This window comes from Contarinia nasturtii, unplaced genomic scaffold (genome assembly GCF_009176525.2).
Source record: "Contarinia nasturtii isolate CC-2019 unplaced genomic scaffold, AAFC_CNas_1.1 Cnas_scaffold_695, whole genome shotgun sequence".
In the NCBI taxonomy this organism is placed as follows: Eukaryota; Metazoa; Arthropoda; class Insecta; order Diptera; family Cecidomyiidae; genus Contarinia; species Contarinia nasturtii.
In genome coordinates, this window is record NW_022198046.1 from 11913982 (window position 1) to 11941921 (window position 27940).

Below are 27940 nucleotides of genomic sequence, written 5' to 3' on the forward strand. Positions count from 1 at the left end.
TGATTTTATTTCTCCATCAATTCCTCAAAAAATGTTTAAATCAAAGAAAATATGTGGAAATTTCATTTCTACACAAAAACTCATCATTCTTTTGTCAAAAACATGACTTAAAATCTTATTTTAGTGTGTTAAAAGTGCGATTGCACACCTCCCTCGATGCTCGACGATGTTCGATGTGTGTGTGTTGGGACAATGGAAATGAGGCGAAAATCGTATATTTGACAGTTGATTTGTTACAATTTCGAATTCGCTGTCCTAAAACGAATAGGTACGTGTACACATAGCGACGGGTTTCCATGTTAATACAAATGTATGTGACATGTTTGGCAATTGAATTTTACTGTAAACCATTTAAATGTGTGCGTGCATGTGTGTAGCCGTTGCGAGCGGCTAAAATGGGATAGAATGAACAAATGGTATATTCAGACGAGAATCGAAAGAAGTGAGGATAGAGTAAAATATACCGAAAAAAAAATGTATTGCAATCAGTTGTATTTGTGAGCTTGAATCGTAAAGGTTGCATCGCTGAATGTTTCTTATGTTTCGCACGTTGCCATCTCTCCACTTCATCTAAATGTCTTTAAGATACAAAACATTTCAATCAACCTTGTTATTGCATTCAAAGTGTGTATCAGTGTTTTAGTTTCAATTTATAAATTATACATATTTGTTATTGTTTTTTTTTATTATTATTATTATTTTCTGTCGTTTTTGTCCGTTGAATTCCATCTTGAGTTTGTATATTGTATTCTCGTGCATCGAAACAAACGCAACTGCTTGAAAAGTAAATAAGAATCGCATTCAAAAGAATTTTGTGGTCAATGTAATGTGGAGGAAAAAGATGTACAATAATTTAATTAAATTCTATTTTGAATTAGTGCAACGATCGCGATAGTGAAAATCAAAAACAATTCTATATAATCCAAGAGCTAAGAAAGTGTTTAAAAGAAAGAGAGAGATCAACATTTTTGGATATTTATACATGTATTATATCAATTTCACGTGCTTTGACGAGAAAGATAGGAAATAAAATAAAATAAAATAAAATAAAATAAAAGAGTGCCCAGTGACAAGAGTCTGAAAAAGAAAAATTTAATTTTATAAATAAATATCTAAGGAGCTGAATGAACGGGGCTGAAAAAGATGTGAGTTTGAAAATGAGTCTTCAATACGATTGCCAAACGTGTAGCAAATGAAATTTGGAAAGAGAAAAGAAGAAATTGTTAACTCTCAATGACTTGAGAATACATTTCACATTTTATCGAAGACATTGATGAATAATACACGCACGTACGTTTTGCACACATCACAAAATTGAATACAATGCTTCGAATAAAAACAAAAAAAAAATTATTGAAATTTAAAGTAGGTTCGCATGCGGCACAATACTCTTGTTTTTGTTTTGCGCGATGAAAGTGTTGATGACTTTAATTTCACAATTTATTTTAGCATACAATATGCATTGCACTGGATTAACCCGCCGCACACCAACATTTTCAATGAAATGTCCAAATTATTTAAATGAATTGAAATCATCAAATGGCTTTAATCTAATATGCGTATGGAAATGTCTATACTTAAATGAGCGCAACTTTGAGACGGAGAAAGAAGAAGAAAAAAAGTTTCCGCTACATGAATGTCTATTATGCAGTGTATAAGATTTATCTCAACCGCCTTTTTTGTGCTTATTATTATTAGCTTGTTTCTTTCTACTCCATTCTGCCATTTTTTTATACCATTCAACATTTGTCGACTAAATCAACAACGAACACCTCATTTTCTCTTTGTCTTCTTCATTATTATAAAGTTGCCCTCGAAAAAAAAAAAACAAAGCCAATTCTGTTTTCTGTATTTATTCATTGTTTTGTGAGAAATAAAATGAAGGAAAATAACGTAACGTGATCGCATCAAATAAGAGATGACGAGATATGCAGTTGTTTCATTCCGGAATGTAAACAAACGCATGTTAATGAATGGTAAAGGTGGCCCATCATTTAGTGATATATACTTCAATAATAATAACAATACTGTGATCAAATACATGCTATTCACGATGTTCTTATCATTTCTACATATTTCAATCAATACAGTAATCGTTTTATGACAGCTATTTTGTCCAACTGTTGGCAGCTGAACAAAATTCATGACATAAAATTATCGTTTAAGCCAATAAAACATTACTGGATCAAATAAAGTGATTATACCGTTACCAGCATTAAATCAAACATTAATTTGTAGCATCATAGCCATACGTTATAGTTGTACAACAAAATGTTTTCTGCAAAAAAAGGTACCCGTAAATGGAATGAAAATAGAACCTCTCCTTCAACGCCACGTCAAATACTGAAAAGTCACATAAAATTTACAATACACAGATCGGCTTAAAAACTTGCAAAATATGCATACTATACACAAGAAAAAAAAAATCTAAATGAATTAGTTTTTCATTTTCTCTGAATAGAATTTCATCATGAATGTATGCGCTCAACCGTTTTTCGCATTTTAGACGGAATCACATTGAATAAAATTGTCATTTCGAGCGCAAATATATGCACAATCAAATGATTGAATGTATGAATGCGACACAGAAGTATTATCACCACCATCATCACCACCACGCGTCATACACGAGTGTCTATTTTTCGGTGTCGATTCGTACACGTAAACAAAAATTTAATTAAGTTAGCAGAGAGAGAGACACACACACATTCGACTGTGCGACAATGAAAATCGCTTAAATACATTTAAAAACATCCACTGATGAGCACAATGTGACACGTTTTGTATTCGTTGCTTGAATTCCCCATATCTGTTGAATATTTTAATCAAAGTTTTATCTTCCGAGCGCAAAAGATTTGCCTCACATGATAGTGATAACAACAGCCAGCCAGCTTTACATCATCATTACTTCAATGGCGATATCTAATGTGTACAATGTACATATATCATTGACAGTATGAATTTCATATCATTTGAATATTCTAATATTAATCGGTGTCAGTTGTTGATCACACAATTTGCTCGATTCGCTTATTGAAAAAATATTTTTGCCATTGCGCAGAACAAACGAAATGAAAGTGTGAACGATCCAACAAAAAAAAATTGTTGGCACGTTTGTTTAGATTTCGAGTTTAATTTTTTTTGCGTGATTGTCGCTTAGAAGCTTTCAAAAATGAAATCAACGTCATCGCGTCATAGCAAGCCTTTCGTCGAATTAAACGCATACACAAATATCACAAACAAGACACCAAATATCGCTCGCCTCACGTTGCCATTTTAATATGTCATTCTGTCCCGGTTTCTCCATCTAACCGCACCGTTTTATGACCATTCGTCCAAGTAATGCTGTAGATGACGGTCTTTTCGACCGAAATTTATTCATCATTCCGTCGATTTGACGATAAATCGTTTCTTTGTTTGTTTGTTTATACGACCTTTTGGCATTTGCTTCTTATAAATAGCAACCGATTGAAAAAGTTGCAACCAAAAATATTACACTAATTTATTAAGTGTGTTTTTTTGTATCTAATTCAGTGGATTTTCAATGCTTTCATTTCCAACAAAACTTATTTCAAGTTTTTGTAGAAGACGTTTACTTTTCCACTTCCATGCCATAAATTTCATTTCAATTTTTTTTTTGAGGTGAGCTGGAATGTCAACTTTCTACGAACAATAAATTATTGCACATACTTTAAAAACAGTCAAGTAATTGAATCAAGCTAACTCATCTAACACCTCAAGTCGTGAGCTGGCGTGAAGAACAAAAAAAAACCGGAGAGCAAAAAAATTATTCAACTTCCAAGAAATCGATTTATAAATATCGATATTATTGCACGCTCCACTATAAGATTTCTTTGGTGTTACGAAACCGTTGTGATATTTGAAACGCATCATTTCAAGTTTTCATGGTATACTTTCTGGTCACATATGAATAAAAAGAGAATATTTACAGCTAAACAACGAGTTAGATGTGACCAAAACAAGAAATCTGTTGTTACTTTCTAGACTCATTCTCATGTGTGTTTCATGTTTTATTTCTGTTGCATTACACAATCTTCTTTGAATCGAAAAGGGAAATATGTGGATTTTAAACGGCTTCAGTTGAATCATTTCCCAGTACAGATCGGAGGGTATTCAATTTCAACTCGGACACGTATCAGTAAATCAAGCGATGAAATGAGTTTTCTTTTGTTATAGAAAACATTTCACCGCTCGTGATGCTGTCAAAATGACTGAATATCTGATTTGTAAAGTGATTTGATACTAAAGCGATTAAATTCAATCCAAATGCATTTAATCACAGAGATTAGGTGTCCACGGATAATTGACGTCAATCACATGTAATTCGCCACAGCTGGACAAATGTAAAAAAAAACAAAAACATTCCAAAAGGAGGAAAAATCTTGCTAAACAAAAAGTATAAAGAATAAATTATGATGCGAAACACTTGAAAATCATCTATTTCAATTTCAAAGTCATCATTATTAAACAATCGCCAAATGAAATGGGTGTTTATCCAATCTTATTGCTTGATTCACATGATTAAACACTGTTTGTCTATTAAAAGATGGTTTCATTCCAATAAATGATTACATAACTTCTGATGTGAGATGTACGATATATTAAACACTTCATTTGAGATCATTTTGTCGTGTTTTTTTCCCTGTCGCATTTTTGCTTTTTAAAAAAACGCGTGTGTATTGATTTCACGGTTTATTTCTAATAAATGTTGACGTTTCAATTACAACGAATAGCATCGCCTGCTCGATCATGCATAGTAAAAATAATCTTGTTGAATCAAAAGCGGAAATAAGATTGTAGTGATTTTTTTCATTCGAAGAACCCATCAAAATATTGTCAAAAAAACATTAATTTACTATTTCTTTCGTTTTTTTTTTTCTATTCGCAGAATCAGGCCCAAATTGGAAGAAACAAACAAAATTAGTGGAAAATTGAATCATGGCAAATAAATTATCCGTGATTCATAGTTAATTCGACAAAAAAGAGACTCGTTATTCTAAAAGTGATAAATTTCAAAGGAAAAAGTTTAAAAACGACGAACGATAAGGATGCTCTTTCAGTGATCCGAGTGATTTAAATATGAAATGAGAAGAAGACACAAAAAATTCTAAAGAAAACAAAACGGTTAAATAGTGATTCATAAAAACAGGGAAAAAAAATGAAAATTGATAATGTTCGTTTGACTTGCTAATGCAATGTGTTCGTTTCATTTACTTCATTGATAATATTGGATTCATCCGAAATCAAGCCAATACATAAAAATCCGTGTGAATCGTTCTGACATCGTAGTCGGTCAGTTGATGACGATTCACACGCAACACCACATCCATACATATGATTTAATTTGATTGAACGAATCAATAGAAAAGTTGTCGAGAATTCTTTTGAAAAGCAAAGAATTTCTCCAACACACACGAAGTTTATTCGACAATATTTGTTCGTAAGATTTTAATGAATATCGTACGAAACATTTGGTGAGAGCTGTCAAAAGATGACGCTTCCCGTACAATCGCAAGATGAACAACTGCAACCGGAACGAACGTATAAATTATTGGGTGGCATGGCGGTACCATCGAATTCTGCAAATCCATCGGTTGGCCGAATGAATGATATGATGATGATGAATCGTGGTCATGCAAGATCAATCAGCCATGGTGGTTCGGCCAGTTCGAATGCCGGTTCAGCTGGACGTCCGTTAAAATCAGCAATGAAAGGCCATCAACGAGCTCTATCACATGGTCAAATATCCGATGAAGCGCCCGTACCAACACCACGTTCCGGCCACAATCGAGCCGGTTCAAAAACCGATTTTATTCTACCACCAACACACAAAGAAGAGCAACCGCATCGTGATTTAGCGGCCACATCAGCCCATTCGATGAGCCATTCACGGCAAGCATCCAGAAGTGAATCGATATATACATTACGTCAATCGGAAATACCACCATTTTGGAAGCGATACTTTCTCGGTCGACGAAATAGTAAATTTGACGATCGTGGCTACCGAATTGTTGTACCAAATCACACTGTGCCAAGTAAAACACCGAAACGTGATCATCCAAATGGACGATATGTTCAAAATAAAATAAGAACCACCAAATATACTCTGTTGTCGTTTTTGCCGAAAAATCTTTTAGAACAATTTCATCGTGTTGCAAATTTGTATTTTATATTTATTGTTGTTTTGAATTGGTTCATTGACGCATTTGGCAAAGAAATTTCATTGATACCGGTTTTATTTGTGCTTGGCGTAACGGCGATCAAAGACTTATTCGAAGACCGACGACGACGTGCATCTGATAAACGAATTAATAATTCAACGTGCCGTGTTTACAATGGGTAAGTGAAAGAAGTTTTTTTTTCTATATTTGGACATCCGCTAGCTCGCATTCATTGTTAATCGTAACTATGGAAAATTAGAATATCTATATTTAGTTAGATAATTAAAGCATGTAACCTTATCGATATTTATAAATTCCAAGAAACGAAGAAGATACTAATTGATGCATTAAACACCTACGAATTAGATTACTTGACTTTAATCTTCCTATCACCATCATCACAAATCGTAATTTATTTTGCAGTTTATGCATACATCTAATTTAATCACGGCGACTATATATCCCACGCTTCAAAACAAAACAAACGAAAGGGGGAGAAATTCGATATATGGCCTCTTAACTTGTGTAAAATCCATGAACGCCTCTACAACCATACATTTAATTTCTTCAAATTGATTTCAAAACACTTCAAATACACTCGAATGCTTACGTCAACCAATAAATAATACAGAAATATTACTTATATTTCACATTTTGAATGCTAATGCTACTGAATTGGTTTCCATTAGAAAGAATTTGTGTTCTATGATGAAATGAAAAAAAATGGCAACGGTCATATATATCGTACAAATTCACATGAATATATTCTAGAATATATGAATTACAATTGTGTCGCAATGCAATGCCATTGAAACAAGTTGGCATTATATGATCACATGAAATGTCGAAAATTATTACGTCGACACTGGCTGACACAAATCTTAACAAGACAACAACAGACACAACAAAAATTCCCTGAAACACTTCTCACGAAGTTTATTCATTTGAAATGTTGAAAATAATAGGCCTTTTGTCATTTAAAGATCCATTTATTGTCATCATGTCATTATTTTTGTTTTGTTTTTTATTCAACTTTGGAACATCGTCGGTGATTTTTCGTGAAACATTTTGTTTGTCTATTTACGTGGCAGGTTATTCGCCGCGTTTTTATTGCTTGTGCGTAATTTTCATTGAATGAGCTCGGAAATGCCATAAAAATAACGAACAAAAATTGAGAAAAATAAAACGCAAAATACGGTATATAACCCACTTTAAACGTCGCCACAGAATGAGGTAAATTTACAGGAAATTTGTAATAAAAATTTCCCATTTAGTAAATGGAAATGTAATTTCTTTATTAGCCAAAGAAATTTTACTTCCAGGTGCACCATACTGCCTATAGAAAAATGACAAATCCACTTAGGTGACATATGCTCATTTTCAGTTTGTGAGTCTCCATGTCGTTTATTAATATGAAATTAGTCAAGCTAGCCGAAAGCCGTTCGAGAAGGAAAAAACAGCTGGAAAAAAGTGAGCGTATGTGACAAATACACTGAATGACAGACAATGAAAGTGTGCACCCATACACATGAAATTGAGTAACACAAATGCCGCATATACAGATAAGATCGTGTATGTCCTTGAAAAAATCAAACCAATTCAAGGTAGTCGCACAACATCGATATTAATATGATTCAATTTCGTGAAAAATCAGAGCAAAAGAGAAATGTACGAAAATAAAAATGACAATAAATAAAATGAATTCGCATGCACGCGCCCTAAAAGTTAAGAACCTTATATCGGTGTCACATTCAACGTGGTTTTTATTTCGTCGAAAGTCCTACAAATCAACTCAATTTACTCAGAAATTGCTTACGAATCGAGATAAGAACATATTTTATGTGGTAAAAAACAACCGATGTGGATTTTTTTTTATTTTTTAACAAAGGTAGAAGTCCGATATATCAAAATAAAATACCATCTCATTTCACACGATCGTTAATATATTTAATTAAATGGATGTCTCATGTTTTTGTTTCAGACAAAAAAAAACAAACAAACTTTACTAACCTTTCTCATACACACGTTGAAAAGTCACGTTATTTTTGTGGCCTTTTCAATGTGAACATTCTGAACAATAGAATAAAATAACCCGTCGACATATCTTTCGATTAACTTACGATACATTTTTTTGTTGTTGGTAAAATATCGGCATACACACCAAAATTTACATTTGTTGATTGATCCTTGTTATATATTCTTTCCCCCCATTTGCCATTCAAATTCATGCATATGTCCTCTCAACTCTCATACACGGTCAATAGCAGACAGTTGTGAACAATTTTGGAGAAAAACAAAATTGTCGCTAATTTATTTAATGGAGATATCTGATTTGTAATCATGCATGGTTTTCATTCCAGCCATAATTAAAGTCATTTTTCCATAAATAATGAATTAAGTAATCCAATCATGCATTGACAGTTAATTCAATGCATTAAATATAAACTTAAAATAATCACTTTCTATTTGTGATCAGAATCAAAGGAAATTCACGTCTTGAACACCGAGGAATACCGTACGGAATAGAAATCCATGAATAATTATCAATACTTCAATCATGTTAAACACTTTATTTACTGTGATTTTGCAATATTGATACGATTGTGTAGACTTTCGACGAAATCATATAAATACGTTTAGATAAGATAACACGACTTGATTTTAATATCTGATTCACTTATGAATGGAAATCGATAAAGTTTAGAGTACTCAATAAAGTGAGTCATATAATCGAATAATGATGAAAGCACTTTGGACTTATTGAACACAATACCATTCGACGAAAGTAAGATATTAATGAGGTTTTAACCGTTTCTATTTTGAACATTTTGAACAAAATGATGTTTTAATTGGAATGTTTACATTTTTGCTGTATTTTATCGAAATTAGTGACATTCCGTGTATGGAAGTAATCCTTTCGATAAAGTCTGACACTGATTCGGCATAAAAAATTGAATGAAGTGAAATGTTTAGCGGTGCTGACCTACATTGACAATTGAGGCATTTCTTTTAGTGGAGCAGAGAGTCGAATGGTCGGATGAAAATGAATAAGGCGGTGACGATCCATTGCATGCTCGCCACGAATATAAACCGCAATATGATATCACCTCATTTGATTTGCACAATTGTCGTGCTACCAGTTTATTTTTTAAATATGCAATAGTCATGATTAAATAAAATAAATGGCCACGTGATTAAATAAAATAAACGACCGCAGCACGAATTAAGCATATGCATATTTTTTCACATGCTCCATGAATAAAAGAGAAATGGATGTGGAATACTTATAAGTGTGCACGCAACAACGACAAAGGCTATCGTTGTGTAGCATATATCAATAAATGGTGTAAACTACCTTCTGCACCATTTATCCGAAATCGAAGGTAAACTGTGCACTTAAGCATTTCCTTGATTTTAAACAAATATTGATCCCTTCGGTACCGTTTCTATTTAAATGTTCATTTTCTTCCCATTTTAACTGAAATATATTATTAAATAAAATAGGAAGCAATTCATCCGGAACACTTTTTGAGCAAATCAAGTGTCATAGAAAAACACTCCAACAAAAACCATATTCCGAAAAACCGACAATGAACGACCAAGAGACACAATTTAAGTAGAACAAGTTCAAGTTTGTTTCCATATTTCAATCAACAATTACAGTTTCTCTTTCTGTGTATAGCAGCTCATGTTATAATTTGGCTAATGTAAGCCTTTTATGACATAATCATTTCTTGTTATTATTAAAGAGAGAATGCCGCCTAAATGATGTAAAGTGAACAACGAATTTGTATCTACATACGTGGAGGGTGGGCTACAAACTGCTTATGAAGTCATGCAATCGCGTGATTTATCATAAGCAATGAAAACGGGTCATATAGTCTCGATACATGTTTTCAGTATCAAGTCAACTCAGATTCAGTCAAAAGAAATAATAATCGATCGCATTTGTCGTGCTGTGGCAACTTTACCACAGATTTGTTAAGTGGTTCTTCTCTCAAGTCCATTAATACATGCTCAATAGCGCAACATTCAATGATAATGTTTATGTGTATGGGAAACGAGTTTTTGACCGAAGTCCAACCAACTATATATGAAATAGCATCATAAAAAATTAAATAATATATTTTCAAGACGAGAATTGATTGGCATATTTGTTTTCTGCTTTAAGACATACAGCACAATGTACTACACATACGATGCGTCGATTGATTTGATATGAATATCGTTTTGTTTCAAAGGCCAAATCGATATTTATCGAAAGATACTGTTGCAATTAAGTTATTTAAAAAAATTTGATTTTTTTATTGTCGCTACTGGAGAAATAACAATTACGCCAAACTAATTCTGGATAAATGTGTACAATTTCAATAATTCCATTTAATTCACCAACACATCAGTAAATTTTGTGTAATGTATTTGTGTTTTGAACAAAAATGTGCAAACCGAAGCTAAATTTGCTAACCTTAAAACACAAATCGTTTGCAATAAATTGAAAAATTTGTTTTTTTTTTCGTTTATGTTTAAAGCGAATCAGTTGATGTCGAAGACATTGTCAATTAGTTTGTGTCTGTGTGAATTGTTTTGTTTTTGTGCTAAATTCAAATTGATTACGTATGTTTGCCGAGAGAGAGACGCAAATTCACCGCAAACTTTTAATTTCATTAGGAATGAAAATTGTGAAGAATTCAATTACATTTACCAATACCTATTCTCCATGCAGTGACGGTAGTATATTCATTTTAAAACTGAAGGTTTTCCAGTTTTTTTCCCTTCAGTTCCTTTCTTCTCTCGATCGTTATGTACAAACAGAGCAAAAAGTAGCATGAAAAAAATCGCTCACAAAACGATGGTTTTGTGTAGAAACCGGCGGCGCTTCGGCGATATAGACGGTCTTTTGTTACGTTGAACTTCGTTTCATCGGCTCTCGCAATACCGTAATATTGTTTTTTTCCCTCCGTCTTCTACCGATCGATATATACACATCAGCAAATTCAAGCGAATGTGAGATGGTTATTTTGCACGAAAAAAAGAGGCGAATTCCGCGTACGCTTGATCGATAGCGGTAGTGTGTGCGTATTCACACATTTATTTCGAATCGAACGTGATCTTTTCCATTGTACTGCTATGAACGCCAAATAAAGAAATACAAGAAATGATTTAAAACTGTGTGCTGTGTGTGGTATTTTGTAGTCAATTTGAAGCAGCATCCAATGTTGTAATTCAAAATCGAGTTCAAGCACAATTTTCAATGTAAATCATTTTAATGTTTGTGTTTGGGTTTCTCATTTTGAATTGATCACATCCGCTTGCAAGGATCATAAACTTTGATGTTTTGAGTTTTAAATTGTTTTCGGCGTTTAGATTAAACTTGGTCGCGGCAATGCAATTTCCTCTGTACATTTGTTTTTGATCAAAAATGTTTTTTTTTATCAAAATATTTTGTGAAAAATAATCGTAAAGCACCTTGGAAAAAGTATATTCAACTTCCCCAACAGTTGTTCAGTTTCAGTGTGGCCGACAATTGTATATGTGTGTTAAATACAAGGGAAAACAATGGGATGACTCTGTTGAATTTTTAACAATACACATTTGATAAATTGTCTTTCAACACAATGCCACTTTATCAGCGAAATAGTATGTAATATTTCTATTTCAAGTAGCGCTTTAAATGAGATTTTATTAATTTTTTGACGTCTTATTTTCCGAGGTAGTTCACACTAATTAGATACCACATGCTAAAATATTCTTCGGTAATTACATCATGCAGCGCAAAACTCATCAATTTTTATGCCAAAAACAAAGAATAAAAATCAAACCAACAATCATTGCCACAATCACATCAGATTATTCAGCTTGATGTTGGCACAACAAAAAATGACAGAAATTGTTTAAATATACAAAAATTCAAAAGTGAATATGACGCATACAAACGTTGATCATTAAAAAGAACCGCAAACTACACACAACCAAATTCACAATTAAAACCGTTGAACTATATATTTTTTTTCATTCGTCTTCGCTTTGATCGCTTAATCGCAACTGTTTTAGATTAACTTTATACAGTTTCTACACACATCACCGAAATGCTTTGTGGCGTTAATGGTCGAAACACTAGCATAATTATTTACCATTAAATTTCAGCCACATTTGTAAACCATGATGTAGTTTTAACGGGTTTTTTTTATATCTTAATGTTTATTTTAAGGCATTAATGCACTTTAGCACCGAACACATCTATTATTGTGTGTTCACGATGAAGTTGGATAATAATTTGAATATTTACGTTATCCTAAGGTATTCGCGTGCAACATGTTACCCATTCATAATTTTAAAATTCAAATTATTTCTCTTTTGCGCGACAAAGAGTGATGAGAGTGAAGGGAAGAGAACTAGAGAGAGAGAGAGAGAGAGAGAGAGAGAGAGAGAGAGAGAGAGAGAGAGAGAGAGGAAAATAGAGTAAGCCAACAATTATTAACAATGCGGTGCGAAATGTTATCGTTCGGCTATTTTTCGTGTGCTTTGTAATAATTTCACTTGGAATTGCATTTAATGCGTCATGGCCAGTTTGATCCGTACAAATGACTCACTAAAGTGTGATATGCCATACAAACTGTACTATTGTGCTAGTTTCAAACGCAACAATCGCAATACAATATTCCAGAAAATAAAAATTAACGTAATCTAAATTGTCATAAATGGGATTTTTTCTTTTTATTAACCCACAAAAAGATTTCCGGCTGTGACCCCATGCGAAAGTGTTGAAACTTCATGCGAAATTGAATCAAAGAAATAAAGTAATGATGTATTTGTTAATATATGTGTTTGTGAGTCTCTCTCTGTGGGTGCAGATGTTCTTAGTTATTGACTTAACTTGAAGCACATGCAAGTCACACCATATGTTGATGTGATAAAAACAAAGTGCCAAATATTTGAAAGTTTTTCATCATTTTTACTTCTTTTGCATGGTTATTAACACGTATACTTTTTTTAAATGTTATTTGCACTTAGTCATCCGATGTTTTTTGACTCACATTAAGAGAGAAAGAAATAAGCGTGCCGCAACGTATTTATACTTTGTGCAAATCTGACATGAACAAAGAAAACAAAAATCCATTCAAACCCGAGTATTGATTGGTCGAATGACGTAAAATCGTGTTGAATTTGTGTGTCAATTTATGGTGCAAGCAAACTTTCAATAAGTTAACCGTAACGTTTTCTTTAGTCTTTCTCTTTGTGTCGTTTCATTTGAATGTTTGCGGTAGGTTTTGACTTGTTCGCCATCGATATAGTACTAATGTGGCGGAAATCTACCTTCGTTGCTAAATTACCATGAAGAAAATGAAAAAAAAAAACGGTTTCATTGAATGATTTCGAACTGATTATCTGAAACGGATGCAGACGGACAAAATTAATGATTTGTAGAAATGCATTTATAATGTGCAGACTGTGTGCTCCACGCTTATGATACGTTTAAGTGAATTTACATGTTCGGAAATTGGGTCTGTGTGTGCGGTTTCATTTTGAATTTTTGTTCTTCACTGTTTAGATTTTGATTGACGCAAACATCAATCGCACCGAGCAATTTGTGCGCGAGGAAATCATGACTGAATTATTGAGGTGCAGCAAAAACATGCATCATACAAAATATTTCAAGTGAACGGAACTGAATGGGGAGAAAAGACGAAAAATTACTGCATTTTCAATTAGCAGTAAACTATATTTTCTTCACTGAACACAATGAAGTATAATTCGTTCGGGCTTGGATGACATTCGTACTACGATGGACACAACATTGTTTCTGAACAGTACAAAAATGTATAATCAATCTATTAATGGTCGCAACTTTCTGGCAACCAATTTGTTTTTTGCGAAAAACACGTGATTGTTGGCAAACGATTGTTGTCTAACGACATTTCGAACATTCTAAATATGTGACGCGAAATTTAGTGCCATTATCAATTGTAGTTGGCATTAATTTGGTCTTATTATTATATGTTCAACGATTATTGGCATTTTTTTCGTTCGTTTTCGACGTCATTTAAACGTTTTCGAATAACATAAATATAACAATTGCAAATGAAATATGCTGAAAGACGGAAACAGTCTATTTTCGATACGATACCGATCCGAACACAGAGTGTATTGTATCGATTTATTTAGTTTCGTTATGTCCGCAAACCGATTCGACCTTCAGTTAGCTAGTGACATATTGGCACTTTTTAAATGAAAGACACATTTATTTTTCGTTTCAGTAGTGCGTAAGCAAGTCACAAGAATCGGTGCCAATTCAAATCATACGACGGTTTATTTCATCAATTGTTGCTACAATTTCAATTCATATTTCTAGTTTCAATTGCGAATCCATCAATTCATGGCCTCTCGTGTCTATCTATTTATCCTTCTTTCTCTGTATCTCATTCGGTCTTTTGCGTTCAGTCTCTTTCGCAACACGCGTAGTTGTTGCGGAATCAAGTGCAAATATAAAATGTTTACTGCATAGTTAAATGACTCTTTGGCTTGATAAAGCATGAGACACTGCTACGAGAAAATGTAAGGCTATCTAAAATTTATTAGCCATTCGTTTGTTTTTACAATGTAGCATTCAATAAAGAAGAAAATAGTACATTAACTAGATACACAACAACGTTCACAGAACGAAAATGAATGCAAATAAATAATCGATTAATTTGTTGTACAATGAAGCTTATTAGAAGCAATTCAGCATATCGGAATTGGCCATTTAACTCCATACAATTTCTAAACCAATGTGTGTGAGAGACAGAACAAATTGATTTGACCGAATGATAAAGCGGCCATTTTATGAATAACGAAATTCCAATCCAAATCAAAGATATATGCCCAAAATGTATATTAAGTTACCATGAAACGCAATGAAACGATTGTCAAGCGAATTTTTCTTTTATATATCTATATCATTTCATTGTGGTTTTTCCGTAATTACGTGAGTAAAAAAAATTCCTTGTAAATGTCCTCAATATTTGAAAATCATCACGAATCGCTTGACGTGATAAGAATGAATCAAGAATAGAAAATGTCTTGGAAAAATGCGGTCATTTATTTGCAATCGTAAAATATTATGGATTTTTTGTTATTGTCATAGCACTCCATTTATAGAATATTTGCGATAAAAAGGAATTTCATTTCTCGTTAAAAATGATTCCAAGAATAGCATGATAAATGTTTGTCAAAAGTGACGTACGCTGATAATGTTTTCGATCATTCCGAGCTTTCTTCTCTTATCGCAACCGGCCGATTAGATTCTGATGAGACTTGTCGAAAGGTTTTATTTAACTAAATTTCATTGAAAATCGGTAGCTAGACTTGATTTTATGATGGTCAGAAACAGAAATTAAATACCTCATCAGGACGGAGCAGGATAGAGTGGCGAATGGAACAAAACTTGAAATACGCCCAATCATTTGTTTTTATATTACATTCTGAGTCGTTGGATATCGAATTAACGGCGTTTTGAGTTTGTTTACGTTACGGCTAGCGTGCGAACACATGTTATAAACATATATATATGGTGGGAGTATGTAATCCATGAACAATCCAATTTTTTTTCGCCAGTTTGTTTTCTCTCTGACTATTTCTTTAACCAGTGTTGCGGGCTCAACACTAAAATATTTATTAAGGTCGCTGTTTTTTTGTTCGTGTCTTTCCTCTCTACCTCAACTCTGACGGCACAGCTGAACAAAATGAAATGTTTGTGATTTCGATTTTTGATTTCAATCTGACATTGCATGAAAGCGTGGAACACACGGGAGAAGGAAAGAAAACGACAAATCAATTGTTATTGGCATACCACAAAATGCGCCCATTCGAATGCGTGCTTTGCAATCACACATATGGTCACAAATTAATGGTCGAACCAATAGAATTTGCTAGAAGTTTTAGTTCATGGTCAAAGTCCAATATCAACAATGCATGCGATCAATTGCTGAGAGAAAAAAAAATTATGATTCTATCGACCTTTTTTTCGAAAAGCCAAAAACTCAATTTTCGATTGCTTGATTACATTTGAATTGCGTTGTGTGAACCTACTTGAATTGAACATTTCCTTGTTATCATACGCTTTCATTTTCTATACACCCCCGATGATATCACAAGCGCTGAAATTTCACTTTTCATTCTCTCTCTCTCTCCATGCTTGATTTTCCCTCATTTGTAAGGAGCGTTCGATTTGCATTTGTTGGGCTTATTTATTTGTATCGCATGAATCGAAACAATTTATATCTGCATGTGATCCAAATAACAACCGATTGAATTGTGTATGATGAAACATGACTCAGATACGATGACTTTGTGTGCGAATTTGTGTCAATCGTCAAGAGAGCGAAAAATAAACGAAAAAAAACCTACACTCTGCTATTAGAGTATTAAAACAATACAACATAAAGAGCGACGAACTGCACGATATTCATGACTTTGAGCATTATTACACGATTCTATTTTGTTGACACTTTACACTGAAATTCATAAAGGTTTTTGCCAAGGGTAATTAACATAGTCAATCACGATAACGCCATTCATTTGGTGTGCCGTGCATGGTTTAATAAAACGAAACCACCACCAATTTTGTTGTTTTATTGTATCGAATAAATGATTTCTTTTTTTTTCGTAGATATATCACATCGAAATTGGGTTCAAGTGGTTTTTTTTCTGTTTGTTTCACAAATTTCGTGATAAATGAGCGATTTACTTGGATATTAGGTGTGTGGGTGCAAATGAAATTGAATTTTTGGGAATAGATGCGTTTAATTGACCTCTGCAAAAAGCCATAACATTTTTGTATGTCGAATAATTAAATGGTTTATTCAATTTCCCATTGTTTAAATTGGAAGTACGGCAACATTTGATCAATTTAAACCGCGGTCGCACCCTCATCAAATTTGGTTTTGCATAAAATTGTCTAGCTTTAAATTGACTCTATTTTTGGATAATAATCTCACCAAATGATTCCATTTAACATGAATATCGCTCTTGTACATATTTGCATGACTCCCACGAACCGAAAGTCTTTTAAGACAATCCAATTAGAAATGGTGCGTGAATCTTAATTTATTTTTCTTTGCTTTTAATGTTAGACCATGCATAATACCATATATGTGGAATTTGTCAAAGTAGCAGCACTTTAATTAATTCTGCATATAAATCTTGTCTGGTACGGGAGAGATGACAACATTTCTAACGTTGAATCATCTTAACAAATAAATGCTTCTTCCTATCGGTAAAATGTTGTTTTTACTTAAGAATCACGTTCCCATTGAAGATAATGGCAACTTTACTTAAATACAGCCGCGGTATGCGATAAAATAGCTCTTTTACAGAATTTCTAAACGTTTATCGGTGTCAGTTAAAGGTTTTTAACATTGACTTTACAGCCACTGAGAATTATTGAACTTGCCTCTCTATCGCATCTATCATTCAAGTCACCGAACGGCTATGTGCATTTTATTCTTCTGTTACGAAGTCATTATCATGGCACGTAATGACCCGTGGCTTGGCAAGTCGAGCGAAAAGAAAATTTCAATTATTTGTGGTCAATGTGTGACGAGTGCAACCATTGGTGATTTCAATTGGTACATTCTGTCCATGTACACACACCGTAGTAATATGCGGATATTGTTGTTTATCCATTTATATTAAAATGGTCAAGGTTACAACGATATAGTTGTATCAACAATCTCAAATCACCCATGTACAGTTTCACACACATACATTTATGTATTTTGTAGGTAGCATATGTGTGATGTCACAGAGGCATGAATAAATAATTCAACAACAAGCATTGCAATCAGTTTCTCTTCAATAGAAAAAAAAACGTATTTTGGAAAATAGAGGCAAAACAAAATAGCAAAATGAGTTATGGCACTATATTGCACCAACAATTTCATCGCATCGTCCGTGTTTGTCCTATGAATATTTTACGATCTGAATTCCTTCAATTCGTTATCAATTAACGAAAAAACGAAAAATCTACGTGAAACAAATGACCACATAGACCATGAAACATACAGAGACATAGAGATAGAGAGAGTGAAACGAATGAAAAGCATATGTTCAACAAGACATATATCAATTTATTAAAGTGGAAATAGGCCTGACAAGTAACAAATACACATATGACGTGTGTTAATTTGGACAATATTTCCATCATTTTCACAACCATACCTAGATATCAAACGATCGACTAGTAAATTGTTTACGCAGTGACAACACCACATCAAAGATGAATGACACAATGGTGTCACTCAAACGTATTCCATTTGATACAATATTGAGAGGACAAACGAAATTGATTTTCTTCGCGATTGTGTTTCCCATTGCGGTTTTAATTAGAGTAAATTGCCGTCTGTGTGTATTTTTATTCTTCGCCAGAATGGTAATTAGAAATTCCGTTATACATCTCTCGTTACAATGTTTTCTCATAGACATTTCAAATGATTGGTCTAGAATGGTCTGAATGAAATCAATTTTTTTCCGGCCATCGAATAAAAAATGCAAACACTACGTCCCGTAAATTACAGGACTTTTTTTTGTATGGTTAAAAATGCATAACAACGTGCATTTTTGAAGCATTTCAAAAAAATCGATCACGTTTCATAAATTGTTTTTTATTTATTATTGATGATTTTGTTCTAAATGAAATGTTATATACCTAAATCCGGTTCAAAATATGCTTATGCAATAACAGCGTAACTACTGCGTTTCATTTTTATGAAAGAAACATAAAAAAATAACACAGAATGTTACTGATTATAAATAAGAAGAAACCGCACAAAATGGGTGAAAAAAAGATTATAATTCTCTTGACGCAACCCGTTAATATATTCGTATGGTTTGTCGTTAACATGATAAATTTTCTGTATGTGATATAAGCAATTTTATGATTCTAATGAAATATTCCAATTGCTTGTTATATTGTTAGTTCAAGTAACGATGAACAAAACTCATTTAAACGACAGACAGAGAGAGAGAGAGGGAGAGAGAGAAAGAAATGTAATAAAATGAAAATTGTCCGTTTTAATTGTGGCAAACAGATGGTAAACTTTTTCACACCAAAGACGTTTCATTTTGTGACTTAATATATTAAGTCTTTCATTTTTCCTTCAAGAAATATTGGCAGTTTATTCAGGCCACTAAGTTCATTGGTGTACACCCCTGAAGTGTTTGCATTTCAATAAATTTTAATACATTATATCAACGCATTCCTTGTTGCTGGTTGTACGGCTTTAACTACGGAATTATGATAATTTATGCACACCAAGGCAGCTCAAGATTATTGCCTTTCAATTTTCAAACGACAAAACTTTGCATGAGAATTTCAAAATAATAACATACTATCAGGCGACGGACGGAGTAATTAATGCTTAAAATATTTAACATTCTCAAAATGTTTGGTTATTTTGAATTTACACAAAATCAATAGCTTCGTTTAAGTTTACGAAAATATTTAATGAAAATGTACAACAACATTTCACACATAAAACCATACGGTTTGAGATAGAGTTCTTATCTTCTGGATATTTAATGACTTTTAGTCAGTTTGAGACGATTTTCTCACAATTTTTCTCTTCTTTTATCAGACAAATTTTCTTTTTTGATTTAATTTTGAAATGGAATATTTTCCAGTCAATCGCCGCCTCTAAAGCAAATTCTATTGCTGTAAACGATACATTGATTGCGTGTAAAATGCTTTGCGTGAAATTGTCCTCGTATCTTTAAATACATTATCGTTGAACATACAATGAACAGCTGTTTTAAAAACTAACGAGACAATGTTGAACTCAGCGTTGAACTCATTACAAAAATTCCTGTTGTTCGTTGATTTACCGGTTCATGAATTTGAATATTGCGTTTAAAAATATATATATAAATGAAATGATGGATCATATGAAAGCGGTAAAATGTCGTTTTAAACTGAAATGAGACCACTTAATATTCAGCATATGAAATTTTGTTTCGTGCCGATTACCAACCGATTCACATATTAAAAAATTGGTTAACACATGGATATCTCTTACATTATTGTGTCTCTGTTGAACTAAAATTCTGAAGTTCAAAATGTGGTTTGTATTTTAAACAATCGTTTGTGGTTTGTTGTACCAGCAGTCCAACACTTTTCGTATTACTTCAAGTTGATGGCTCTATTCTTGAGAATTGTAGAAAAGTTCTTGATTTACATTTTTTATGAATGCATTCGACGCCCAACGATGTAAACAATTCTTTCATTGAACGTAACCTTAATCATGCAACATGATGTTTTTTGTTCAATCGAATATTCGTAAGGAATTCCTTTTTGTACGCAGAAAGGAGTTTAAAAGCGCACACGAATCATTTCGTCTAAATTACAGTTAAACAATTGGACAAAATTATTGGCGTTCGATCCCGTAATTATCGTAAAGTATGCAATTTCTGTGCTTCATATTGTGTACATACAATAAAATTACCATGCAATGCGGTCAATGCGATTTCAGTTGAACATGCTCTGATTAAAATCTAATCGAGACTTTTCGTCTGTAAGATAGAAACACGTGCCGCATTTTATAGATAGACCAACAAAACAATTTCAAATCGATTGACGGATATTATGGTTTAATTTGTTTGCATGATTTGGTCAAATTAGAATATTAACTTTCGATTTTAAGCATATTTTGTTATATCTAAATTGCCTTTGCTTATATATTCTTTTGCAGAGCGTTCGAACGGTATAAAAAGGTGATGTGGCGAAATGTAAGCGTGGGTGACATCGTGCATTTATCAAATAATGAAACAGTTCCTGCCGATATCCTATTGCTGCGAACGAGCAATCCGCATGGTGTATGCTACATAGATACCTGTGATTTGGATGGTGAAACAAATTTGAAACTACGTGAAGTTGTGCGTGGTTTTATCGATAAACAACAATTATTTACACCGAGTAAATTCACTAGTCGTGTTGAAGTCGATTTGCCAACAACGAAAATTTTCAAATTTAATGGCGCATTGATACATCCAACTGGTGAACGTGTTCCAGTATCCACTGAAAATTTACTGTTACGAGAGAGTAGACTTAAAGTAAGATGGCATTTAAATCTTGATATTGATAACATCTTGACGCCTCCACACATACATCCATTTCTAATCAACTAATTCCTTACTTTACAGAATACGGATTTTGTCGAAGGAATCGTTGTGTATGCGGGCCATGAAACAAAAGCAATGCTGAATAACAGTGGGCCACGTTACAAGCGATCTCAGCTGGAGCAACAAATGAATTACGATGTGATTTGGTATGTGTGATTGCTTGTGTCAAAAATGCGCCAGCAGCGTTTGATGAGGATACGAATTTTATTCATTTGATTTCTTTTCGTAGGTGCGTTGTAATTCTGTTGGTTATGTGTATTATTGGTGCCATTGGTTGTCGAGTATGGTTAGCGCCGTTCGTTGGAAAATCCATTCTATTTTTGCCGTTTGAAGTGAATGCTAACGGTGAAGCGTTCTTCACATTTTGGACTTATGTCATCATTTTGCAAATTATGATCCCCTTGTCATTATATGTTACCATTGAACTGTGCAAAATTCTACAAGTCTATCACATACACAATAATTCGGATTTGTATGATATTCAAACAAATAAACGCACCGAATGTCGGGCAATGAATATTACAGAGGAATTGGGACAAGTAAAACATATATTTTCGGATAAAACGGGCACGCTCACCGAAAATAAAATGCTCTTTCGGAAATGCACGGTTAATGGTGCCGATTATAATCACACACCATCCGAATTGGAGAAAGCCTATATGAAACCAGGCGCACCAGCACCACCAATTATGATCAATCCACAATTAACAGAAGACATGGTTGCTGCATATTTTAGTGATACGTACACAAAACAAGCACAACGAATTCAAGAATTTTTCCTAGTTTTATCCATTTGTAATACGGTCATTGTGAGTGCTGTGCCACATCACGATAATATGAACGCAAGTGGTATGATTGAAAAATATCTTATTGATTCTTTTTCGGTTATTTGTTGATTATTTTAAATTAATTGTATTTTCGTTTTGTGAATCTCCCTTAGGTATGATTGAAACGCCAAAAAGTAAATCCAAATCAGGACAAAATAATGGAAGCAACGGAATTGCAAAAGGTATTTTTTAAAGTTTTTTCGAATTTTTTGACAGAGCTGTTATGGGACGAAAAAAATCCAATGTTTATCACTTTTTACCATCAGATCAATATAACCTTAGAATAATGCACGATAAAACCATCAATTCACCCGAATCTCGTACGTTAACGTCACCACCGAATTCACTGAGCGTAAAACAAAATCATGTGCCATCTTTGTCACCGATAAATAGTTCAACCGAATCAACGCCCACTTCAGATAGTCCACCGATGAAATTCAAAGCGAGCAACAATGATTTTTTGCGTGGATCCAAAGCGAAATCAATAATCTCATCTATTTTGAATAACAAGATTGCTAAGCGGTAAGTAGAACGAATGCCATTTTTATGTGTCACCGTCGACATTAATTTATGCCATTTGATAGCTAAACAAGTTGTGGCTTCACTTAAAACTTTGACAATGTGACAATTTTGATATAATTAATAATGTATATTAATATGAATAGTAATTTATTTCTTAGAAAACCGGCAACAACACCAGAAATTTCGATCTCAGATGGACGCCCAATCTATGAAGGTAGATTTTATTCGACATTTTTTTCTTTTCCAAATCAAATAAATTGATTTAATATTTGCTTGTTTCATTTTTTCTATAAAGCTGAAAGTCCCGATGAATTGGCGCTAGTGAATGCGGCTTTTAGTTATGACATGTGTTTGATAAGTCGTACACCAAGTCATATATTGGTGAATGCGGTCGGTCGTGGTCAAATTGAGTTCGAAGTACTTAAAATACTGCCATTTGATTCGAATCGAAAATCGATGTCGGTGGTCGTACGACAAACGGGAACACAAGATATAATACTATATACAAAAGGTGCCGATACATCAGTCATGCCAGCTCTGGCACCCATCAAAAGTGATCAATTCGAAGCCGAATTAAGAGAGAAAACTCAACAGCATTTGGATTTATATGCAAAACAAGGTCTTCGGGTTTTAGTAATGGCAAAGCGGCATTTGAAGACACAAGAATTTGCCGAATGGGCGGCAAAGCACAAGGAAATTGAACTATCCATGGAACACAATCGTGAAAAACGAATTCGTGAATCATTTTTATTACTTGAGAAAAATCTCACACTGCTTGGTGCGACTGGCATAGAGGACCGATTGCAAGATGGTGTACCAGAAACAATTATCTCACTTCGCAAAGCTGGTAAGCACTTTGAATTCAATAGAAGATAAAAACCATAATAAAAACTCTCGAATAATAATGTTTGCATTCAGGTATTGCGATTTGGGTATTGACCGGTGACAAACCTGAAACAGCCATTAACATTGCTTATTCAGCAAAACTTTTCCAACCAAACATGGAATTATTGAGGTAATTACAAGGCATAACATATGTTTTGGGGTCATTTTTGTTTCTATTTTAAAAAGAAAAAAATTTGCAATTCAAACAACGCCCAGATACAAAAAGTTGAAAATTACTCGATTCTTTAATCAAACACCATTCTGATTGAGTTGCTTTAGTTTTGCTCTAGTTTTAATTATTGACGAAATTTCTATTTCAGGCTGATGGCAAGATCAAGAGATTCGGCCGAGAATTCCATTCGATTTTATTTAAATGAAATAGGAAAACAAGAAATTAGCTCCAGTTCAAGGCCGGCAAATAGACAACGGGCTCTTGTCGTCGATGGCAAGACATTAACCTATTTGTTGGATCCAAGGTAAATCACTGTATTTTTTATGGTAATTGAAACAAAACTCATTCGTTTTAATTTAATTTTTCAAAACAACAGATCGAATTTAACTAGACCATTTCTTACGTTGTGTCAACATTGTGCCTGCGTATTGTGTTGCCGTTCGACTCCACTGCAAAAAGCGTACCTTGTGAAAGTGGTGAAGGAAGAGATGAACATTAGTACATTGGCAATTGGAGATGGAGCAAACGATGTCTCAATGATTCAAATGGCTGACGTAGGCGTTGGCATTTCGGGACACGAGGGCATGCAAGCTGTCATGGCATCCGATTTTACAATGTCAAGATTTAAATTTTTGGAGAAACTTTTACTCATACACGGATTTTGGTCATATGATCGTTTGGCTCGTATGATTTTGTATTTCTTCTACAAAAATGCGGTAGGTTCAGGGTTCAACATCGCTGTATTTACATTAGAGAATTGTTTTCCTTGTTGTAACAACGCTGCAGGAGACTGCTTTTTCAATTTACATGCGGCCTCACTCTACCATTGATTTCAACAAAAAGTTAAGGTCACGACCGAACAACTCCTCTTCAAAGTTCAAACTCTTTGTCAGAGAGTATGTTATATATTCAAAATCAATGGGCGAGCAATGTTGCATACGAATCGGAATGGTTTCCAGCAGTGTCATTCCATCAAGACACAAGTAGTCTGTGACCATCATAAAAAGTACATTTTTATGTTTTTTTTTTTAATTCAAAATAGGCGTTCGTTTTTCTTGCATTTTGGTATCAAATGTACTGTGGTTTTTCGGCACAAGTGATGATCGATCAAATGTATTTGATGTTGTTTAACCTAGTCTTTACGGCATTACCACCACTTGTGATTGGGGTGTATGATAAAACAATACCAGAAGATTTACTCTTTTCAAAACCATATCTGTACAAATATGTAAGTAAATGGTGAAACAAAATAATTGTAAAATACTAATGAAGCAAAAAATTACAGAGTCGCTTAGGTCTAGCGTATAAACCAATATCTTTTTGGCTTGTCATGTTGGATGCGGTGTATCAAAGTTTAGTCATTTTCTTTGTGGCCGAAGGAGCATACGCTGGTTCCGATGTTGATATTTGGGAGTTTGGAACGACAATGACCACATCGTGTTTGTACACAATGTTAGTTCACTGTGCCATTGGAATTCGATCATGGGTAAGGATAATTAAAAAAAAAAAATAATAATAAAAATTTCGATCTAATCTAATTTCATCATTTTTATAGACAATACTTCATGTGGCATCGATAGTTGTCAGTTTAGCTTCATATTATGCGTTTGCGATGACATACAATTCGCTGTGCGTCACTTGTTTAGGCATACCATCAACGTATTATGTGATATTTATGTGCTTGAAGTCGCCAGTTCATTGGCTTATAATTTTCTTGACTGTCGTAATTGGTGTGCTTCCCAAGTAAGAAACGATTTTAATGGCATTTCATGGAATTGAAAAGAAAAACCACGAGACTTAATTTTCTATAAATTTTTTCACAGTTTTTTGGTACAAGTCACACGTACAATGTTCTGGCCCGATGACATTGACCGAGAAGTATTACAAAGTCGAACAGACACACAAGTAAACTCTGACTTGTTGGTGACATGGTCACGCTCAACATCAGCATCGTCTATATACAGGTAAGATTTTCATTGTGATCACTGTCCTTGTGAAATGAAACTTAACACAACTTCAACCGTTTTCAGAGCCGTTGAGCATACTCCGAAGCAACAGATTATCTCAACAATTGGATAAGTAACAGTAATCTGGTTACATATCACAGAACAACGCTCATTTCCCAAACTAAAGTCAAAAGTATTGGAAATTTTGAAATGCAGCACATCAACGAGACACATTTTCATCCGAATAGAGATAAAAAGAGAGAGCAAGAGATAGAGAGAGATAGAAGATGTAATCCAAAACTTGCCAAAATGCATATCTCCCAACGACGCAACATTTAAAAGTTTAATCGTGTATAAATCTGTAGTTAAAAATTGTGAATTTTTTTTTGTTTTGAAATGTTATTTGTTGTGAAAAAAAAAAGTATTATTACATTGTGAAAAAGAAAGAAAATTTTCAGTAAAAATATTTAACTACAATTCTGGCAAAATTAGTCGAAAACATTTGATACCATTGTATCCGTGAGTGTATTATGCAGGTGCCCTAAAACTGCACGAATTTGACTTGTTCTAACTGAAGGAGGTGCAAACCAATGAATTATGTGGCCTTTACAAAATGCAGTTTCAACGAAATAGTTAAACAATTTTTAAATCAATACAGTCCCAATGATTTGAAATACAAATTAAATAGAATACTAATTAGGGAATCAAAAAGAAAAATAACAAGAGCATAAAACAACACAGACTTTATAAACAAATCTATATATATATATTTACAAATACGAACTTATTTTGTGAGAAAAATGAACATTTTTGTATTTGGGCCATGATTTAAAAGACATAATATTGTGTAAGATAACAATAATAACAATGAATTAGTCAAGACGTTTTGTGGGCGCGGATGATAAAGAAAACATTTATTATCAAATATGGCTGTGAAATTAATTAAAATATAAATACAATAAATGTTAATTTTGTAAATACTATAATTCGAGTTGAGCAACAAAGCCAGAATTGCTAAAACACATTTGAAAAAATGAAACCATTTTACAAATGTTACAATAAATTTCACACGCAATTTCGGAGAGTACTAGTAATAGATGAAGTGGGCTTGTTGAAGTCTCTTTTGGAGTGAGCTTTTCTGATATTCGGAAGAGACTGAACGAAATGAAAGGGGAGTTCTAAATCGAGATTTAATCGGAAAATATTCAAGTAATTTGAATTTTATAGATTTGGGAATTAGAGGGGGCTAGAATAAACCACATATTACTCTCTTTCATTTCGCTCAGTCTCATGCGAATAGCAGCTGAACTTAACCAAGTAAGATATTTCAGCTGGTTTAAAATATCTCAGTACAATGTCAATGCCTAATCCATTCTGAAAATAAGCTGGTACTAGGCTTGTTCCTCCCTCTGATATTTTTTTAAGACTTTTTAGATTGAAAATCCACAAAAGTTTCAAATTAATGTATTTGCAAAAAAAATAGAGAGGAACCGAATTAAACAATAGTGCTAATTTTCTATACAAAAAGATCCAAAACTAAAAATACTTAAATTGGTAACCGATTTTTAGAATGAAATTATTGATGAAATGCGAATGGGACCACACAATGGAATGAGTACAACATCAAATCTTTATTAAATAAAATGTTTTTAGTTGAACGGCGTGATATCCAGTAACATTAATTTATACTAAATTTTTAACATTAAATTGATATCACAAAGAGTCGAAAATTGAATTTAATAAAAATTAAACTTTCTTACTTGAATGTATTTCGAGACAACTCTGCGTCTCATCACCAGCGTTTCAGTCGTGATGCTGATGATGAGACGCAGAGTTGTCACGAAATGCATTCAAGTAAGAAAGTTTAATTTTTGTTAAATTCAATTTTCGACTCTTTGTGATATCAATGTAATGTTAAAAATTTAGTATAAATTAATCAAATCTTTATAACCAATCTGACTGATTGAAAATATAATCCAATGGATGGATTGACCAAAAAAATACAACAACAAGAAACTATTTCTAAAATTTGCTGTCAATTAAAAGTACATAACATAATCAATTCTTAAAAAACGAATATGAGAGTGTAAGTATTCGTTCTTTTAAAAAAAATCGAAACACTTTTTATAACAAAGAAAAACATGAAATTATAGTCAGTGTATGTTTCGAATGAACTAAAAAAAATTAATAAAAAATACATTAGAGCTTAAAGTACTCGAATTGCTTCAGGTCGTAATATTTTATGATAAATTC

The 27940-nt window shown here is 33.3% G+C and overlaps 1 protein-coding gene across 4 annotated transcripts; it reads left to right on the forward strand.

Moving 5' to 3' along the window:
* Window positions 1–508: 508 nt before the first annotated feature.
* LOC116341356 (probable phospholipid-transporting ATPase VD) lies at window positions 509–26665 on the forward strand. 4 transcript variants are annotated; one of them, XM_031768359.1, is made up of 17 exons: window positions 509–624; window positions 4910–6360; window positions 20906–21266; window positions 21357–21481; window positions 21565–22184; window positions 22276–22344; window positions 22429–22684; window positions 22828–22898; window positions 22980–23531; window positions 23603–23699; window positions 23890–24045; window positions 24118–24457; window positions 24784–24969; window positions 25027–25227; window positions 25297–25484; window positions 25565–25705; window positions 25772–26665. In XM_031768359.1, the coding sequence occupies exons 2-17, from the start codon at window positions 5513–5515 to the stop codon at window positions 25818–25820; spliced, it is 4260 nt and encodes a 1419-aa protein (XP_031624219.1). In that variant the 5' UTR covers window positions 509–624; window positions 4910–5512; the 3' UTR covers window positions 25821–26665. The 4 variants fall into 4 exon arrangements, with proteins under 4 accessions (XP_031624219.1, XP_031624218.1, XP_031624221.1 ...); XM_031768358.1 differs by lacking the exon at window positions 509–624 and adding an exon at window positions 657–1145; XM_031768361.1 differs by lacking the exon at window positions 509–624 and adding an exon at window positions 658–1145 and having other exon boundaries at window positions 22843–22898.
* The last annotated feature ends 1275 nt before the right edge of the window (window positions 26666–27940 follow it).

Bases quoted from the DNA above. Each gene is read 5' to 3' on its own strand.
- LOC116341356 (XM_031768359.1), top strand. From the start codon at position 5,513: ATGACGCTTCCCGTACAATCGCAAGATGAACAACTGCAACCGGAACGA. The intron at 21,267-21,356 runs GTAAGATGGCAT...CTTACTTTACAG, and splicing joins TACGAGAGAGTAGACTTAAA to AATACGGATTTTGTCGAAGG. The intron at 24,970-25,026 runs GTAAGTAAATGG...AAAAAATTACAG, and splicing joins AACCATATCTGTACAAATAT to AGTCGCTTAGGTCTAGCGTA.